Raw genomic sequence first — 21,015 nt, forward strand, 5'->3', positions numbered from 1 at the left:
TTTTTACTGTCTCTATAGAGACTTTCCTGTGTCTTTACTTAGATTTACTGTCTCTACAGAGACTTTCCTGTGTCTATACTTAGATTTTACTGTCTCTACAGAGACTTTCCTGTGTCTATACTTAGATTTTACTGTCTCTACAGAGACTTTCCTGTGTCTATACTTAGATTTTACTGTCTCTACAGAGACTTTCCTGTCTATACTTAGATTTTACTGTCTCTACAGAGACTTTCCTGTGTCTTACTTAGATTTTACTGTCTCTACAGAGACTTTCCTGTGTCTTTACTTAGATTTTACTGTCTCTACAGAGACTTTCCTGTGTCTTTACTTAGATTTTACTGTCTCTACAGAGACTTTCCTGTGTCTATACTTAGATTTTACTGTCTCTACAGAGACTTTCCTGTGTCTTTACTTAGATTTTACTGTCTCTACAGAGACTTTCCTGTGTCTTTACTTAGATTTTACTGTCTCTACAGAGACTTTCCTGTGTCTTTACTTAGATTTTACTGTCTCTACAGAGACTTTCCTGTCTATACTTAGATTTTACTGTCTCTACAGAGACTTTCCTGTGTCTTTACTTAGATTTTACTGTCTCTACAGAGACTTTCCTGTGTCTATACTTAGATTTTTACTGTCTCTACAGAGACTTTCCTGTGTCTATACTTAGATTTTACTGTCTCTACAGAGACTTTCCTGTGTCTTTACTTAGATTTTACTGTCTCTACAGAGACTTTCCTGTGTCTATACTTAGATTTTACTGTCTCTACAGAGACTTTCCTGTGTCTATACTTAGATTTTACTGTCTCTACAGAGACTTTCCTGTGGTTTACTTAGATTTTACTGTCTCTACAGAGACTTTCCTGTGTCTATACTTAGATTTTACTGTCTCTACAGAGACTTTCCTGTGTCTATACTTAGATTTTACTGTCTCTACAGAGACTTTCCTGTCTATACTTAGATTTTACTGTCTCTACAGAGACTTTCCTGTGTCTATACTTAGATTTTACTGTCTCTACAGAGACTTTCCTGTCTATACTTAGATTTTACTGTCTCTACAGAGACTTTCCTGTTGTTTACTTAGATTTTACTGTCTCTACAGAGACTTTCCTGTGTCTATACTTAGATTTTACTGTCTCTACAGAGACTTTCCTGTGTCTATACTTAGATTTTACTGTCTCTACAGAGACTTTCCTGTGTTTACTTAGATTTTACTGTCTCTATAGAGACTTTCCTGTGTCTTTACTTAGATTTTACTGTCTCTACAGAGACTTTCCTGTGTCTTTACTTAGATTTTACTGTCTCTACAGAGACTTTCCTGTGTCTTTACTTAGATTTTACTGTCTCTACAGAGACTTTCCTGTGTCTTTACTTAGATTTTACTGTCTCTACAGAGACTTTCCTGTGTCTATACTTAGATTTTACTGTCTCTACAGATACTTTCCTGTGTCTTTACTTAGATTTTACTGTCTCTACAGAGACTTTCCTGTGTCTATACTTAGATTTTACTGTCTCTACAGAGACTTTCCTGTGTCTATACTTAGATTTTACTGTCTCTACAGACTTTCCTGTGTCTATACTTAGATTTTACTGTCTCTACAGAGACTTTCCTGTGTCTATACTTAGATTTTACTGTCTCTACAGAGACTTTCCTGTGTCTATACTTAGATTTTACTGTCTCTACAGAGACTTTCCTGTGTTTACTTAGATTTTACTGTCTCTATAGAGACTTTCCTGTGTCTTTACTTAAATTTTACTGTCTCTACAGAGACTTTCCTGTGTCTTTACTTAGATTTTACTGTCTCTACAGAGACTTTCCTGTGTCTATACTTAGATTTTACTGTCTCTACAGAGACTTTCCTGTGTCTTTACTTAGATTTTACTGTCTCTACAGAGACTTTCCTGTGTCTTTACTTAGATTTTACTGTCTCTACAGAGACTTTCCTGTGTCTTTACTTAGATTTTACTGTCTCTACAGAGACTTTCCTGTGTCTATACTTAGATTTTACTGTCTCTACAGAGACTTTCCTGTGTCTATACTTAGATTTTACTGTCTCTACAGACTTTCCTGTGTCTATACTTAGATTTTACTGTCTCTACAGAGACTTTCCTGTGTCTTTACTTAGATTTAACCGTCTCTACAGAGACTTTCCTGTGTCTATACTTAGATTTTACTGTCTCTACAGAGACTTTCCTGTGTCTATACTTAGATTTTACAGTCTATACAGAGACTTTCCTGTGTCTTTACTTAGATTTTACTGTCTCTACAGAGACTTTCCTGTGTCTTTAGAAGGTGTTTAGTGTTTTAGCTTGGCGTGTTGGTAATAATGACCTAAACCAGCCTGATTTGACCTGGAAGCTGCTGCAGAAATCCAGAATGGAGCAAGTTTATATCCTAAGTATTTCTGACACATTTAATTATGTTTGAATTAAATTGTGTTATTGTGTTTTACTGTGTTTTTAATCTTTACTGCATTTTTACTATTTTTATGTGTTTTACTGTGCTTGAACTGTCTTTTTTTTTGTTTTTTAATGTATGTTTTATGTGTTTTACTGTGTTTAAACCATCCTTTAGGAGAATTCTCTCCAGACGGAGGAGCAGCGTCAACTCAACAAAATCTTCCTGCAGGACTTCTGCAACTCTGATTACATCATTAGTCCCATTGACAAGCATGAGACGCAACGCAGCTCTGTTAGTATAGTACACAATACCGCACAGTACTACATGTTACTATACAGTATTACATGTTGATTCACAGTACTGCACAGTACTACAAAGTACTAAGTACTTATCACAGTAATATAGCTGATCTCTGTGATGTATCATAAATAAATAGAAAATTAAAGTTGGAAAACAGAAATGTATCAAAACTATTTCACAAAGTTTCAGCAGCAGTGCTGAGAGAGCGAAGCACTCGTACGACTGATCAGAGGCCTGAACTACGAAACGAGACTAACGTACGCGGGAGTTCTCTCCGATACTTGGCAGGCTTACCTAGATATCCAGGATCTAGATCAGCAGTACCACCAAGCTGATTGCCACCTCGGTAATCCAACAGGTTTCAAGATTAGAGCGTGTTCACATGGAAGGGGTGGAGCTTGCAGCCTCTGACCAATCGCTTTGCAGAGCAGCTACATCACCATGGAGGAGCAGACGTTCAGAAATATGAAGAATTTAAACACATCATCCAGGCTAAAAACTACACCTTTACCATGGCAACAGCCAGGAAGTGATGCTGACTGTGCGTAAATTTAGCAGATTTTATCATATTAATTTATGGGACAATATGAATGGAAAGTAATTGGATTACAGCCAAGACATTTCGGACAGAGCTTACTCAGTTTTCAATTTTAGGTTCATGTGAGCACATTTTGTGTAGGAAAAATCATTCGTAGCCATGACGACACCTGTAGCTGGTGTCGTCATTGTTAACTTCCTGGTTGTGCAGCTCTGCATGTGTGACATCATCATTCCAGCGGAGCCTGGTGGAGCTGGACGGACTGGTAACACGTCCAGAAGAAGATTAGCACACTTCATCAACAGGATGCATCTGTCCCCGACAACTCTCCTCTCCTCAGCGCTTCCCAACATCTGCAACGCCGTCAGAATGGGTGGGGCATTTTCCAGGAGATGTGATTGGTCAGGAGGTGGAGCTTATATACTCATTGATCTCTTATCCAGAGCATAACGTGCTCCGCAGCAGTGTAAGTTACCGTGGTGATTTACTCCGCTGGGACGCAAACCAGCGTCGTAGTAAGAGGAAATCCTGCTCCGTAGTCCGGGTCCCGGTGAGAGGAAATCCTGCTCCGTAGTCCGGGTCTCGGGTCCACCAATTCCTTGTTCATCCTTCATGAGAAATGCAGGGATTCTGACAAATGATGATGATGGCGATGATGAAGAGGGTGAACGAGAGGTCTGTTGATGACATCACCATTCATCAATGAGCAGATGGCTGATCAGAGAACGTTTGAATCCCTGCAGTCCAGCTTTGGACACTTCCTCTGCAGTTAAAGTTTATTTTGCTGCATGTCCTTTGATTGATTATAGGTTCTGAAGCTTTTATCAATCTCATATCGATTGGTGGAGTCCTGGGAGTTACCCAGCCGCTTTCTGCCCGGAGGGTCTGTTGTGATTCCACCAAAACTGGTTGAACTGAAGACGGGAATTCTGCTGCTCATCAGGGTGAGAACAAACATGTGCTGCTCACATCTGCATCACCCACTAAACTGATCACCTAATCTTGCAGGCCAATCAGGATGCAGCAGACCTCTTCACAGATCCCTCCTCAGTGCAGCTGGCGCCATTTGGAAATTATTATCAGAGCGTGGGAGCCGACGAGTCCCCGAGACGAAACTACGAGCTGCTGGCCTGCTTTAAGAAGGACATGCACAAGGTGAGGACAAGGAGGGGACAACATCCAGTTGGAACTGCTGCTGAAGATGGTGATGGTGATGGTGATGATGATGATGATGGTGATGATGATGATGGTGATGATGATGATTACAATGTGTTTACAGGTGGAGACCTACATGACGGTTGCTAAATGTCGACTCTCTCCAGAGGCAAACTGCACTCTGTAGTCCCTCCCCTCTGGATGACACAATCCTCCATCTTCAACATTAGCAGATTCTTCTGCAAGCATTAGCATTAGCATTAGCAAAGGCTGCCTCTCTGTCTTGTTGCAGTTCAGACTGTGATGATGTCATCAGGTTTATGGTGTCACTTTGATGTAAACAGGAAGTGATGTCACACCAGCAACATGCGAAATAAAGTATGAACTGAAGTGTGTGTGCATTCTTCCATGGGGAAAGGGGGAAGGATCCATGTAAAGCGTATAATCATCGAGGGAGTGAGCACTTTCTCTGGCAGAGTACTGGCTTCCCCGACATATAGAAGCGGCACGCTGTGGTACGGTATGGTATGATATGATACGATACAGTACGAGATAGTATGGTACGGTACTATACGGTCGGGTATGGTACGATACGGTACGATTTGGTACAGTACGATATGGTACGGTGCTATACAGTATGGTATGGTATGATACGGTCGGGTATGGTATGGTACGGTACGATATGGTATGGTAAGGTATGACATAGTACAGTCGGGCACAGGACGGTACGGTATGGTACGGTACTATACGAAGTGGTATGGTACGGTCGGGTATGGTATGATACGGTACAGTATGATATGGTATGGTACGGTATGACATGGTACGGTCGGGCACAGTACGGTATGGTACTATATAGTACGGTACTATACGAAGTGGTATGGTATGGTACGGTCGGGTATGGTATGATACGGTACGATATAGTATAGTACGGTATGACATGGTACGGTCGGGCACAGTACGGTATGGTACTGTATGGTACGGTACTATACGAAGTGGTATGGTACGGTCGGGTATGGTATGATATGGTACAATACGATATGGTATGGTACGGTATGACATGGTACGGTCGGGCACAGTACAGTATGGTACTATATAGTACGGTACTATACGAAGTGGTATGGTATGGTACGGTCGGGTATGGTATGGTACAATCAAATCAATCAATCAAATTTTATTTATAAAGCGCTTTACAACAACCTTAGTTGACCAAAGTGCTGAACAAAGATAAAAACAAGTAAAAATATAAAATAGTTCATTCACATGTAAAAAATCTCAACAGCCAAAGGCTGATCTAAACAGATGAGTCTTTAGCCTGGCCTTAAACAGAGGCAGGTCCATGATGGAGCGTAACTCCAGAGGCAGAGAGTTCCAGAGTTTGGGCCCTGCCACTGCGAAGGCCCGATCACCCCACTGTTTACACCTAGACCGAGGGACCACCAGGAGGTGCTGATCAGAGGAGCGCAGGGCTCTGCTGGGCTGGTGAGGAGTCAGGAGGTCATAAAGGTACGGAGGTGCAAGGCCATGGATGGAGCAGAAAACAAACAGAAGGATTTTGAATTGAATTCTGAACTGAACCGGGAGCCAGTGTAGAGAGAACAGTACAGGGGAGATATGGTCATGTTTGCGTATGTTGGTGAGAAGGCGGGCACCTGCATTCTGCACAAGCTGTAGACGGTGCAGAGAAGCCTGGCTGAGTCCAGTACGGTACGGTATGATACGGTATTGCACGACATGAAACGGAATGATATGATATGGTACGGTCAGGTACGGTACGATGTGGTACAGTATGATATGATATAGTACGATATGGTACAGTATGGTTCTATACGGTACGGTATGGTATGATACGGTGGGGCATGGTTTGGTACGATATGGTACAGTAAGATACTGTATGATATGGTACAGTATGATACGGTATGGTACGCTTGGGTATGTTATGGTACAGTACGGTATTGTACAATATTGTACGGTATGGTATGGTTCGGTCGGGTATGGTATGGTATGGTACGGTATGGCACGATATGAAACGGAATGATACAATATGGTACGTCAGGTACGGTACGATGTGGTACAGTATGATACAGTACGGTATGATATAGTACGATATGGTACAGTACGGTACTATACGGTATGGTATGGTATGGTATGATACGGTGTGGTACGTTACGATACTATACAGTACGGTATGGTATGATACGGTCGGGTATGATATGGTACAGTACGGTATGGTACAATATTGTACGGTATGGTATGGTTCGGTCGGGTATGTTATGGTACTGTAGGGTATGGTACAATATTGTACGGTATGGTATGGTTCGGTCAGCTTTGTTATGGTACTGTAGGGTATGGTACAATATTGTACGGTATGGTATGGTTCGGTCAGGTATGTTATGGTACGGTATGGTACAGTATGGTATGGTACAATATTGTACAGTATGGTATGGTTCGGTCGGGTATGTTATGGTACTGTAGGGTATGGTACAATATTGTACAGTATGGTATGGTTCGGTCGGGTATGTTATGGTACTGTAGGGTATGGTACAATATTGTACAGTATGGTATGGTTCGGTCGGGTATGTTATGGTACTGTAGGGTATGGTACAATATTGTACGGTATGGTATGGTTCGGTCGGGTATGGTATGGTACAGTACGGTATGGTACAATATTGTACGGTATGGTATGGTTTGGTCAGGTATGGTATGGTACAGTACGCTAAAATATTGTACGGTATGGTATGGTTCAGTCGGGTATGGTACGGTACAATATTGTACGGTTTGGCATGGTATTATACGGTGTGGTACGTTATGTTATGATACTATACAGTACGGTATGGTAATATACGGTTGGGTATGGTATGGTGCAGTCTGGTATGGTACTGTACGATATAGTATGGTACGGTATGACATAGTACGGTTGGACACAGTACGGTATGCTACTGTATGGTACGGTACTATACGAAGTGGTATGATACAGTCGGGTATGATATGGTACGGTACGTATGATAGGGTATGGCACGATATGAAACGGAATGATGTTATGGTATGGTCAGGTACGGTACCATATGGTACAGTATGATAGAGTACGGTATGATATGGTACGATATGGTACAGTACGGAACTATACGGTATGGTACAGTATGAGACAGTACGGTATGATATGGTACGATATGGTACAGTACGGTACGATATGTTATGATACGGTATGGTAAGTTATGTTACGATACTATGCAGTACGGTATGGTATGATACGGTCGGGTATGGTTTGGTACAATATGGTACGGTAAGATACTGTATGATATGGTACAGTATGATACGGTCTGGTACGCTCGGGTGCGATACAGTACGATGCAGTACTGTATGATATGGTATAGGTCGGGTACAATACGGTATGATATAGTACGGTATGAAACGGTATGGCATGCATAAAATGGTACTGTATGATATGGTACGCACCTGGTGCGTGTCCTCACCTGGTGCGTGTCCTCACCTGGTGCCTGTCCTCACCTGGTGTGTGTTCTCACTTGGTGCGTGTCCTCACCTGGTACGTGTCCTCACCTGGTACGTGTCATCACCTGGTACGTGTCATCACCTGGTACGTGTCCTCACCTGGTACGTGTCATCACCTGGTACGTGTCATCACCTAGTGCCTGTCCTCACCTGGTGCCTGTCCTCACCTGGTGTGTGTTCTCACTTGGTGCGTGTCCTCACCTGGTACGTGTCCTCACCTGGTACGTGTCATCACCTGGTACGTGTCATCACCTGGTACGTGTCATCACCTGGTACGTGTCATCACCTAGTGCCTGTCCTCACCTGGTGCCTGTAATCACCTGGTGCGTGTCCTCACCTGGTGCGTGTCCTCACTGGGTGCCTGTAATCACCTGGTTCCTGTAATCACCTGATACATGTCCTCACCTGGTGCCTGTCATCACCTGGTACGTGTCATCACCTGATGCGTGTCCTCACCTGGTGCCTGTCCTCAGTTGGTACGTGTCCTCACCTGATGCGTGTCCTCACCTGGTGCCTGTCCTCACCTGGTGCCTGTCCTCAGTTGGTGCGTGTCCTCAGTTGGTGCGTGTCCTCACCTGATGCCTGTCCTCACCTGGTGCATGTCCTCACCTGATGCGTGTCCTCACCTGATGCATGTCCTCACCTGATGCATGTCCTCACCTAGTTTGTGTCCTCACCTGGTACGTGTACTCACCTGGTACGTGTACTCACCTGATGTGTATCCTCACCTGGTACGTGTACTCACCTGATGCGTATCCTCACATGATGCATGTCCTCACCTAGTTTATGTCCTCACCTGGTGCGGGTCCTCACCTGGTTTATGTCCTCACGTACCAGGCAATGCTCCAGGTTAGGCTCTTTGATACAAACAGAAAAAGCTGAGATTTAGCTGAAAAAGCAACCACGTTGTTGCTTTGATTGTAAGATGTTGTCTGCCGAAGTGCCCAGAAACCGCCAGTAGGGGTCGCCCCCCACCTTCTCACCACAACTTCGGGTGCTCGGGATTCTTCGGCAGTTCCCGGCAGGTAACGGTCGCTACGTTCAAATGTTCGGCTTCAGCTCCTGTCTGCGTTGAAGTGAAGGAGGAACCGGAGAAAAGTAGAAACAGGAGCACGCAGGCGGTGTGAGGACGCGGGATGACGGTGCTGCAAGAACCTGTCCAGGTAGGAACAAGCCGCAGCTTCGCTGTCATTGGCTGAGAGCGAAGCATTCATGAAGCCGGCCTCAGCAGCTGGTCCAGCCCGCGGTGTGAGAGCCGTCCTCCCCGCCGCAGGCCCCGCTGCCCCAGCGGGCTGTCGGAGCTTTCCTCGGTGTGTTCCGGAGCACGGCTTGGTTCGGGACGAACAGTACCAGTTCGCTTACTAACCCCTGCATGTTCCGGGTCAGACGGCTCCGTTTAAATCCGGTCACACTCAGACTTATGTCGCAATAAGCAGTAAATAGAAGTGTTCAGACCGCGCTGGGCTCCTGCTTTCGGCTTCATTTCAGGACGAGTTTAACCGGAGATTAAGTTCAGCTTTGCTCCCTGGGGTTGGCTCATGGACGGGGGGAGATAAACCGAGTTTATGTTCAAGCTAAATATGTGCAGTGAGCGGCCAGGATCAGGGTGTTATCAGGGTATTGTAGCCCTGATTTGGGCTCCAGAGCTCCGTTTCTATCGCAGCTGCAGCATTAGCCGGCTAACGTCAGCCGGTTAGCAACTCTGCTAGTAGCAACTTGGTTAGCCTGCTAACGTTAGCCTATTAGCAACTCTGCTAGTAGCAACTTGGTTAGCCTGCTAACGTTAGCCTATTAGCAACTCTGCTAGTAGCAGCTCGGTTAGCCGGCTAATGGCTCTGCAAGTAGCAGCTCGGTTAGCCTGCTAACGTTAGCCTATTAGCAACTCCGCTAGTAGCAGCTCGGTTAGCCGGCTAATGGCTCTGCTAGTAGCAGCTCGGTTAGCCGGCTAATGGCTCTGCTAGTAGCAGCTCGGTTAGCCGGCTAATGGCTCTGCTAGTAGCAGCTCGGTTAGCCGGCTAATGGCTCTGCTAGTAGCAGCTCGGTTAGGTGCTAGTAATGGGTGTAATGCAGCAATCTGACGCCAGATCAGCCGCTGCAGGAAGAGATTAACTCGCAGCAAGTTAGCCTCTGGTCACTAGCACAAGCTAACGCCAGCTAGCTGCTAGTAGGATTCTGCAGCCGCTAGTGTATCAGCCAGAAAACACGCCGTAATTCCCTGCACAGGTGAGCTGTGACACATTGTTGATTCACCTGTACGTTGTTTTATAAGACCTGACAGCAGAGCAGGGTTATCAATAAACCAGGGTCTGGTGGCCCTGGTTCAGTTGTTGTCCACTCCTGGTCTGGTTCTGGTTCACTTGTCTGGTCCTGGTCTGGTTCTGATTTGGTCCTTGTTCAGTTGTTGTCCGATCCTGTTCTGGTCCGGTAATGGTCTGGTCAAGATCCAGACCTGGTCCGGTAATGGTCTGGTCAAGATCCAGAAATTGTTTTTCTAAGATGAGATAGATTTACATTCATACCGGAGTGAAACCAGATCTGAACCAGGACCGAGTCTTAGCCCAGCCTCCCGTTTACATTCATACCAAGTGAAACCAGATCTGAACCAGGACGGAGTCTTAGCCGAGCCTCCCGTTTACATTCATACCAAGTGAAACCAGATCTGAACCAGGACCGAGTCTTAGCCGGGCCTCCCGTTTACATTCATACCGGAGTGAAACCCGATCTGAACCAGGACCGAGTCTTAGCCCAGCCTCCCGTTTACATTCATACCAAGTGAAACCAGATCTGAACCAGGACGGAGTCTTAGCCGAGCCTCCCGTTTACATTCATACCAAGTGAAACCAGATCTGAACCAGGACCGAGTCTTAGCCGGGCCTCCCGTTTACATTCATACCGGAGTGAAACCCGATCTGAACCAGGACCGAGTCTTAGCCCAGCCTCCCGTTTACATTCATACCGGAGTGAAGCCAGATCTGAACCAGGGCCGAGTCTTAGCCGGGCCTCCCGTTTACATTCATACCAAGTGAAACCAGATCTGAACCAGGACCGAGTCTTAGCCGAGCCTCCCGTTTACATTCATACCGGAGTGAAACCAGATCTGAACCAGGACCGAGTCTTAGCCCAGCCTCCCGTTTACATTCATACCAAGTGAAACCAGATCTGAACCAGGACCGAGTCTTAGCCGGGCCTCCCGTTTACATTCATACCGGAGTGAAACCAGATCTGAAACAGGACCGAGTCTTAGCCGAGCCTCCTGTTTACATTCATACCGGAGTGAAACCAGATCTGAACCAGGACCGAGTCTTAGCCGAGCCTCCCGTTTACATTCATACCGGAGTGAAACCAGATCTGAACCAGGACCGAGTCTTAGCCCAGCCTCCCGTTTACATTCATACCAAGTGAAACCAGATCTGAACCAGGACCGAGTCTTAGCCGGGCCTCCCGTTTACATTCATACCGGAGTGAAACCAGATCTGAACCAGGACCGAGTCTTAGCCCAGCCTCCCGTTTACATTCATACCAAGTGAAACCAGATCTGAACCAGGACGGAGTCTTAGCCGAGCCTCCCGTTTACATTCATACCAAGTGAAACCAGATCTGAACCAGGACCGAGTCTTAGCCGGGCCTCCCGTTTACATTCATACCGGAGTGAAACCCGATCTGAACCAGGACCGAGTCTTAGCCCAGCCTCCCGTTTACATTCATACCGGAGTGAAGCCAGATCTGAACCAGGGCCGAGTCTTAGCCGGGCCTCCCGTTTACATTCATACCAAGTGAAACCAGATCTGAACCAGGACCGAGTCTTAGCCGAGCCTCCCGTTTACATTCATACCGGAGTGAAACCAGATCTGAACCAGGACCGAGTCTTAGCCCAGCCTCCCGTTTACATTCATACCAAGTGAAACCAGATCTGAACCAGGACCGAGTCTTAGCCGGGCCTCCCGTTTACATTCATACCGGAGTGAAACCAGATCTGAAACAGGACCGAGTCTTAGCCGAGCCTCCTGTTTACATTCATACCGGAGTGAAACCAGATCTGAACCAGGACCGAGTCTTAGCCGAGCCTCCCGTTTACATTCATACCGGAGTGAAACCAGATCTGAACCAGGACCGAGTCTTAGCCCAGCCTCCCGTTTACATTCATACCAAGTGAAACCAGATCTGAACCAGGACCGAGTCTTAGCCGGGCCTCCCGTTTACATTCATACCGGAGTGAAACCAGATCTGAAACAGGACCGAGTCTTAGCCGAGCCTCCTGTTTACATTCATACCGGAGTGAAACCAGATCTGAACCAGGACCGAGTATTAGCCCAGCCTCCCGTTTACATTCATACCGGAGTGAAGCCAGATCTGAACCAGGGCCGAGTCTTAGCTGAGCCTCCCGTTTACATTCATACCAAGTGAAACCAGATCTGAACCAGGACCGAGTCTTAGCCGGGCCTCCCGTTTACATTCATACCGGAGTGAAACCAGATCTGAACCAGGGCAGAGTCTTAGCCGAGCCTCCCGTTTACATTCATACCGGAGTGAAACCAGATCTGAACCAGGGCCGAGTCTTAGCCGGGCCTCCCGTTGACATTCATACCGGAGTGAAACCAGATCTGAACCAGGGCAGAGTCTTAGCCGAGCCTCCCGTTTACATTCATACCGGAGTGAAGCCAGATCTGAACCAGGACCGAGTCTTAGCCGAGCCTCCCGTTTACATTCAAAGCGGAGTGAAGCCAGATCTGAACCAGGGCCGAGTCTTAGCCGAGCCTCCTGTTTACATTCATACCGGAGTGAAACCAGATCTGAACCAGGGCAGAGTCTTAGCCGAGCCTCCCGTTTACATTCATACCGGAGTGAAACCAGATCTGAACCAGGACGGAGGCTTAGCCGGGCCTCCCGTTTACATTCATACCGGAGTGAAACCAGATCTGAACCAGGACCGAGTCTTAGCCGAGCCTCCTGTTTACATTCATACCGGAGTGAAGCCAGATCTGAACCAGGACCGAGTCTTAGCCGGGCCTCCCGTTTACATTCATACCGGAGTGAAACCAGATCTGAACCAGGACCGAGTCTTAGCCGGGCCTCCCGTTTACATTCATACCGGAGTGAAACCAGATCTGAACCAGGACCGAGTCTTAGCTGAGCCTCCCGTTTACATTCATACCGGAGTGAAACCAGATCTGAACCAGGACGGAGTCTTAGCCGGGCCTCCCGTTTACATTCATACCGGAGTGAAACCAGATCTGAACCAGGACCGAGTCTTAGCCGGGCCTCCCGTTTACATTCATACCGGAGTGAAACCAGATCTGAACCAGGACCGAGTCTTAGCCGAGCCTCCTGTTTACATTCATACCGGAGTGAAACCAGATCTGAACCAGGGCAGAGTCTTAGCCCACCCTCCCGTTTACATTCATACCGGAGTGAAACCAGATCTGAACCAGGGCAGAGTCTTAGCCGGGCCTCCCGTTTACATTCATACCGGAGTGAAACCAGATCTGAACCAGGACCGAGTCTTAGCCCACCCTCCCGTTTACATTCATACCGGAGTGAAACCAGATCTGAACCAGGACCGAGTCTTAGCCCACCCTCCCGTTTACATTCATACCGGAGTGAAACCAGATCTGAACCAGGACCGAGTCTTAGCCGGGCCTCCCGTTTACATTCATACCGGAGTGAAACCAGATCTGAACCAGGACCGAGTCTTAGCCCACCCTCCCGTTTACATTCATACCGGAGTGAAACCAGATCTGAACCAGGGCAGAGTCTTAGCCCACCCTCCCGTTTACATTCATACCGGAGTGAAACCAGATCTGAACCAGGGCAGAGTCTTAGCCCACCCTCCCGTTTACATTCATACCAAGTGAAACCAGATCCAGAGGGACCTGGTCCTGAACCGGTCCGACAGAGGGACCCGGTCCTGCTAATAACCAGTGTATCTCTCTGTCCTCAGGCTGCAGTGTGGCAGGCTCTGAACCACTATGCCTACATGGACGCTGTCTTCCTCGCTGAGAGACTCTATGCTGAAGGTAACGTCTGCCTGTCTGTCTGTCTGTTTCTGCCTGTCTGTCTCTGTCTGTCTCTGTCTGTCTGTTTCTGCCTGTCTGTCTCTGTCTGTCTGTTTCTGTCTGTCTGTCTGTCTGTTTCTGCCTGTCTGTCTCTGTCTGCCTGTTTCTGTCTGTCTGTCTCTGTCTTCCTGTTTGTCTCTGTCTGTTTCTGCCTGTCTGTCTCTGTCTGTCTCTGTCTGTCTCTGTCTGTCTGTTTCTGTCTGTCTGTCTCTGTCTTCCTGTTTGTCTCTGTCTGTTTCTGCCTGTCTGTCTCTGTCTGTCTCTGTCTGTCTCTGTCTGTCTGTTTCTGCCTGTCTGTCTCTGTCTGTCTGTTTCTGCCTGTCTGTCTGTCTGTTTCTGCCTGTCTGTCTGTCTGTCTCTGTCTCTGTCTGCCTGTTTCTGTCTGTCTGTCTCTGTCTGCCTGTTTCTGCCTGTCTGTCTGTCTCTGTCTGCCTGTTTCTGCCTGTCTGTCTCTGTCTGTTTCTGCCTGTCTGTCTGTCTGTTTCTGCCTGTCTGTCTGTCTGTCTCTGTCTCTGTCTGCCTGTTTCTGTCTGTCTGTCTCTGTCTTCCTGTTTGTCTCTGTCTGTTTCTGCCTGTCTGTCTGTCTGTCTCTGTCTGTCTGTTTCTGCCTGTCTGTCTCTGTCTGTCTGTTTCTGCCTGTCTGTCTGTCTCTGTCTGTCTGTTTCTGCCTGTCTGTCTCTGTCTGTTTCTGCCTGTCTGTCTGTCTGTTTCTGCCTGTCTGTCTGTCTGTCTCTGTCTCTGTCTGCCTGTTTCTGTCTGTCTGTCTCTGTCTTCCTGTTTGTCTCTGTCTGTTTCTGCCTGTCTGTCTGTCTGTCTCTGTCTGTTTCTGCCTGTCTGTCTGTCTCTGCCTGTCTGTCTGTATCTGCCTGTCTCTACCTGTCTGTCTGTCTCTGCCTGTGTCTGTCTGTCTCTGTCTGCCTGTTTCTGCCTGTGTCTGTCTGTCTCTGCCTGTGTCTGTCTGTCTCTGCCTGTGTCTGTCTGTCTCTGCCTGTGTCTGTCTGTCTCTGCCTGTGTCTGTCTGTCTCTGTCTGTCTGTCTCTGTCTGCCTGTTTCTGCCTGTGTCTGTCTGTCTCTGCCTGTGTCTGTCTGTCTCTGCCTGTGTCTGCCTGTTTCTGCCTGTCTCTGCCTGTGTCTGTCTGTCTCTGTCTGCCTGTTTCTGCCTGTGTCTGTCTGTCTCTGCCTGTGTCTGTCTGTCTCTGCCTGTGTCTGCCTGTTTCTGCCTGTCTGTCTGTCTCTGCCTGTGTCTGTCTGTCTCTGTCTGCCTGTTTCTGCCTGTCTTTCTGTCTCTGCCTGTGTCTGTCTGTCTCTGCCTGTCTGTCTGTCTCTGCCTGTGTCTGTCTGTCTCTGCCTGTCTGTCTGTCTCTGCCTGTGTCTGTCTGTCTCTGCCTGTCTGTCTCTGTCTGCCTGTTTCTGCCTGTCTGTCTGTCTCTGTCTGCCTGTTTCTGCCTGTCTGTCTGTCTCTGTCTGCCTGTTTCTGCCTGTCTGTCTGTCTCTGCCTGTCTGTCTGTCTCTGCCTGCCTGTCTGTCTGTCTGTCTCTGTCTGCCTGTTTCTGCCTGTCTGTCTGTCTCTGTCTGCCTGTTTCTGCCTGTCTGTCTGTCTCTGCCTGTCTGTCTGTCTGTCTCTGCCCGTCTCTGCCTGTCTGTCTGTCCGTCCTGGTGGGTGTGAATTAGACAGGATGTGTAACTGTGTGTGTGTGTGTGTGTGTGTGTGTGTGTGTGTGTGTGTGTGTGTGTGTGTGTCAGTGCGTTCAGAGGAAGCTCTCTACCTGTTGGCCACCTGCTATCACCGCTCTGGGAAGCCGTACAAAGCCTACCGGCTGCTGAAGGCCCACAGCTGCTCCACGCCGCAGGTTCGATTCCTGCTGGCAAAGTGCTGCGTTGAACTGAGCAAGTAAGACACAGCTTCCATACTGGTTTCTTACTGTTCTGATGATGCTTTCCTACTGGTCTCTACTGGTCTCCTACTGGTCTCTTACTGGTCTCTGTGATCTGTGATTGGTTGACGTCTGTGCCTTAGGTTGGCCGAGGGAGAACAGGTTCTGATTGGTGGAGTGCTGAACAAACAGAAGAGCCAGGATGACATCATCACAGAGTTTGGAGACTCCGCCTCTTTTACGTTATCGTTACTGGGTCATATTTACTGGTACGGACTAACTCTTTTACGTTATCGTTACTGGGTCATATTTACTGGTACGGACTAACTCTTTTACGTTATCGTTACTGGGTCATATTTACTGGTATGGACTAACTCTTTTACGTTATCATTACTGGGTCATATTTACTGGTACGGACTAACTCTTTTACGTTATCGTTACTGGGTCATATTTACTGGTACGGACTAACTCTTTTACGTTATCGTTACTGGGTCATATTTACTGGTATGGGCTAACTCTTTTACGTTATCGTTACTGGGTCATATTTACTGGTACGGACTAACTCTTTTACGTTATCATTACTGGGTCATATTTACTGGTACGGACTAACTCTTTTACGTTATCGTTACTGGGTCATATTTACTGGTACGGACTAACTCTTTTACGTTATCATTACTGGGTCATATTTACTGGTATGGACTAACTCTTTTACGTTATCGTTACTGGGTCATATTTACTGGTACGGACTAACTCTTTTACGTTATCGTTACTGGGTCATATTTACTGGTATGGGCTAACTCTTTTACGTTATCGTTACTGGGTCATATTTACTGGTACGGGCTAACTCTTTTACGTTATAGTTACTGGGTCATATTTACTGGTACGGACTAACTCTTTTAGGTTATCGTTACTGGGTCATATTTACTGGTATGGGCTAACTCTTTTACGTTATCGTTACTGGGTCATATTTACTGGTACGGACTAACTCTTTTACGTTATCGTTACTGGGTCATATTTACTGGTACGGACTAACTCTTTTACGTTATCGTTACTGGGTCATATTTACTGGTACGGACTAACTCTTTTACGTTATCGTTACTGGGTCATATTTACTGGTACGGACTAACTCTTTTAGGTTATCGTTACTGGGTCATATTTACTGGTACGGACTAACTCTTTTACGTTATCGTTACTGGGTCATATTTACTGGTACGGACTAACTCTTTTACGTTATCGTTACTGGGTCATATTTACTGGTACGGACTAACTCTTTTACGTTATCGTTACTGGGTCATATTTACCGGTACGGGCTAACTCCCCGGGGGTGGATGAGATCCGCCCGGAGTTCCTTAAGGCTCTGGATGCTGTGGGGCTGTCCTGGCTGACACACCTCTGCAGCATCGCGTGGACATCGGGGACAGTACCGCTGGACTGGCAGACTGGGGTGGTGGTCCCCCTTTTTAAGAAGGGGGACCGGAGGGTGTGTTCCAATTACAGGGGAATCACACTCCTCAGCCTCCCTGGTAAGGTCTATTCAGGGGTCCTGGAGAGGAGGGTCCGCCGGATAGTCGAATCCCGGATTGAGGAGGAGCAGTGTGGTTTTCGTCCTGGTCGCGGAACAGTGGACCAGCTCTATACCCTCTTTGGGGTCCTGGAGGGGGCATGGGAGTTTGCCCAACCAGTCTACATGTGTTTTGTGGACCTGGAGAAGGCATTCGACCGTGTCCCCCGGGGGCTCCTGTGGGGGGTACTCCGGGAGTATGGGGTACCGGACCCCCTTGTAAGGGCTGTCCGGTCCCTGTACGACAGGTGTCAGAGCTTGGTCCACATTGCCGGTAGTAATTCGGATTCGTTTCCGGTGAGGGTTGGACTCCGCCAAGGCTGCCCTTTATCACCGATTCTGTTCATAACTTATATGGACAGAATTTCTAGGTGCAGCCGAGGTGTTGAGGGGATCCGACTTGGTGGCCTCAGGATTGGGTCCCTGCTTTTTGCAGATGACGTGGTCCTGTTGGCTTCATCTGGTCGTGATCTCCAGCTCTCGCTTGAGCGATTCGCGGCCGAGTGTGAAGCGGCCGGGATGAGAATCAGCACCTCCAAATCTGAGACCATGGTCCTAAGCCGGAATAGGGTGGATTGCCCTCTCCGGGTCGGGAGTGAGGTCCTGCCCCAAGTGGAGGAGTTTAAATATCTCGGGGTTTTGTTCACGAGTGAGGGAAGGATGGAGCGTGAGATGGACAGACGGATCGGTGCGGCGTCTGCAGTAATGCGGACTCTGCGCCGGTCTGTCGTGGTGAAGAAGGAGCTGAGCCAGAAGGTGAAGCTCTCCATTTACCAGTCGATCTACGTTCCTACCCTCACCTATGGTCATGAGCTGTGGGTCGTGACCGAAAGAAGGAGATCTCGTATACAGGCGGCTGAAATGGGTTTCCTCCGCAGGGTGGCCGGGCTCTCCCTTAGAGATAGGGTGAGGAGCTCGGTCATCCGGGAGGAGATCAGAGTAGAGCCGCTGCTCCTCCGCATCGAGAGGAACCAGTTGAGGTGGGTCGGGCATCTGGTCAGGATGCCTCCTGGACCTCCCTGGTGAGGTGTTCCAGGCACGTCCCTCTGGGAGGAGACCCCGGGGAAGACCCAGGACACGCTGGAGGGATTATATCTCTCGGCTGGCCTGGGAACGCCTCGGGATCCCCCCGCAGAGTTGGCAAATGTGGCTGGGGAGAGGGAAGTCTGGGCTTCCCTGCTTAGGCTGCTGCCCCCGCGACCCGACTCCGGATAAGCGGCAGAAGATGGATGGATGGATGGACTAACTCTTTTACGTTATCGTTACTGGGTCATATTCACCGGTACGGGCTAACTCACTTACGTTATCGTTACTGGATCATATTTACTGGTACGGACTAACTCTTTTACGTTATCGTTACTGTTTCATATTTACTGGTACGGACTAACTCTTTTACGTTATCGTTACTGGGTCATATTTACTGGTACGGGCTAACTCTTTTACGTTATCGTTACTGGGTCATATTTACCGGTTTGGACTAACTCACTTACGTTATCGTTACTGGATCATATTTACTGGTACGGACTAACTCTTTTACGTTATCGTTACTGGGTCATATTTACCGGTACGGACTAACTCACTTACGTTATCGTTACTGGACCATATTTACTGGTACGGGCTAACTCTTTTACGTTATTGTTACTGTTTCATATTTACTGGTACGGACTAACTCTTTTACGTTATCGTTACTGGGTCATATTTACCGGTACGGACTAACTCACTTACGTTATCGTTACTGGACCATATTTACTGGTACGGGCTAACTCTTTTACGTTATCGTTACTGGGTCATATTTACTGGTACGGGCTAACTCTTTTACGTTATCGTTACTGGGTCATATTTACTGGTACGGACTAACTCTTTTAGGTTATCGTTACTGGGTCATATTTACTGGTACGGACTAACTCACTTACGTTATCATTACTGGACCATATTTACTGGTACGGGCTAACTCTTTTACGTTATTGTTACTGTTTCATATTTACTGGTACGGGCTAACTCTTTTAGGTTATCGTTACTGGGTCATATTTACTGGTACGGACTAACTCACTTACGTTATCGTTACTGGACCATATTTACTGGTACGGACTAACTCTTTTACGTTATCGTTACTGGATCATATTTACTGGTACGGACTAACTCTTTTACGTTATCGTTACTGGGTCATATTTACCGGTACGGACTAACTCACTTACGTTATCGTTACTGGACCATATTTACTGGTACGGGCTAACTCTTTTACGTTATTGTTACTGTTTCATATTTACTGGTACGGGCTAACTCTTTTACGTTATCGTTACTGGGTCATATTTACTGGTACGGACTAACTCTTTTAGGTTATCGTTACTGGGTCATATTTACTGGTACGGACTAACTCACTTACGTTATCGTTACTGGACCATATTTACTGGTACGGACTAACTCTTTTACGTTATCGTTACTGGATCATATTTACTGGTACGGACTAACTCTTTTACGTTATCGTTACTGTTTCATATTTACTGGTACGGACTAACTCACTTACGTTATCGTTACTGGACCATATTTACTGGTACGGGCTAACTCTTTTACGTTATTGTTACTGTTTCATATTTACTGGTACGGGCTAACTCTTTTACGTTATCGTTACTGGGTCATATTTACTGGTACGGACTAACTCTTTTAAGTTATCGTTACTGGACCATATTTACTGGTACGGGCTAACTCTTTTACGTTATTGTTACTGTTTCATATTTACTGGTACGGACTAACTCTTTTAGGTTATCGTTACTGTTTCATATTTACTGGTACGGGCTAACTCTTTTACGTTATTGTTACTGTTTCATATTTACTGGTACGGGCTAACTCTTTTAGGTTATCGTTACTGGGTCATATTTACTGGTACAGACTAACTCTTAGGTTATCGTTACTGGACCATATTTACTGGTACGGGCTAACTCTTTTACGTTATAGTTACTGTTTCATATTTACTGGTACGGACTAACTCTTTTACGTTATCGTTACTGTTTCACATTTACTGGTACGGGCTAACTCTTTTACGTTATCGTTACTGTTTCATATTTACTGGTACGGGCTAACTCTTTTACGTTATCGTTACTGGGTCATATTTACTGGTACGGGCTAACTCTTTTACGTTATTGTTACTGGGTCATATTTACTGGTACGGGCTAACTCTTTTACGTTATCGTTACTGGGTCATATTTACTGGTATGGGCTAACTCTTTTACGTTATCGTTACTGGGTCATATTTACTGGTACGGGCTAACTCTTTTACGTTATTGTTACTGTTTCATATTTACTGGTACGGACTAACTCTTTTACGTTATCGTTACTGTTTCATATTTACTGGTACGGACTAACTCTTTTACGTTATCGTTACTGTTTCATATTTACTGGTACGGGCTAACTCTTTTACGTTATTGTTACTGTTTCATATTTACTGGTACGGACTAACTCTTTTAGGTTATCGTTACTGGGTCATATTTACTGGTACGGACTAACTCTTTTAGGTTATCGTTACTGGGTCATATTTACTGGTACGGGCTAACTCTTTTACGTTATCGTTACTGTTTCATATTTACTGGTACGGGCTAACTCTTTTACGTTATCGTTACTGGGTCATATTTACT

At 46.6% G+C, this 21,015-nt stretch overlaps 2 protein-coding genes across 2 annotated transcripts in view; both read left to right on the forward strand.

Annotated features, from left to right (window-relative positions):
* The window catches only part of gh1 (growth hormone 1), a gene marked incomplete at both ends in the record, with an annotated part of 15,741 nt that extends 11,163 nt beyond the window's left edge, over window positions 1–4,578 (forward strand). Inside the window, 4 exons of the mRNA XM_079253194.1 lie at window positions 2,573–2,689; window positions 4,046–4,180; window positions 4,245–4,391; window positions 4,516–4,578. Of these exons, the coding sequence (XP_079109320.1) occupies window positions 2,573–2,689; window positions 4,046–4,180; window positions 4,245–4,391; window positions 4,516–4,578 (462 nt within the window). The remainder of the gene's footprint in view (window positions 1–2,572; window positions 2,690–4,045; window positions 4,181–4,244; window positions 4,392–4,515) is intronic.
* Window positions 4,579–8,922: 4,344 nt separating this feature from the next.
* Window positions 8,923–21,015, forward strand: part of cdc27 (cell division cycle 27) — a gene marked incomplete at its 3' end in the record, with an annotated part of 36,797 nt that continues 24,704 nt past the window's right edge. Inside the window, exons 1-4 of the mRNA XM_079253660.1 lie at window positions 8,923–9,061; window positions 13,837–13,912; window positions 15,695–15,842; window positions 15,969–16,094. Of these exons, the coding sequence (XP_079109786.1) occupies window positions 9,035–9,061; window positions 13,837–13,912; window positions 15,695–15,842; window positions 15,969–16,094 (377 nt within the window). The 5' untranslated portion in view covers window positions 8,923–9,034. The remainder of the gene's footprint in view (window positions 9,062–13,836; window positions 13,913–15,694; window positions 15,843–15,968; window positions 16,095–21,015) is intronic.

This window comes from Telmatherina bonti (assembly GCF_933228915.1).
Source record: "Telmatherina bonti genome assembly, chromosome: 14".
NCBI classification, from domain to species: Eukaryota; Metazoa; Chordata; class Actinopteri; order Atheriniformes; family Telmatherinidae; genus Telmatherina; species Telmatherina bonti.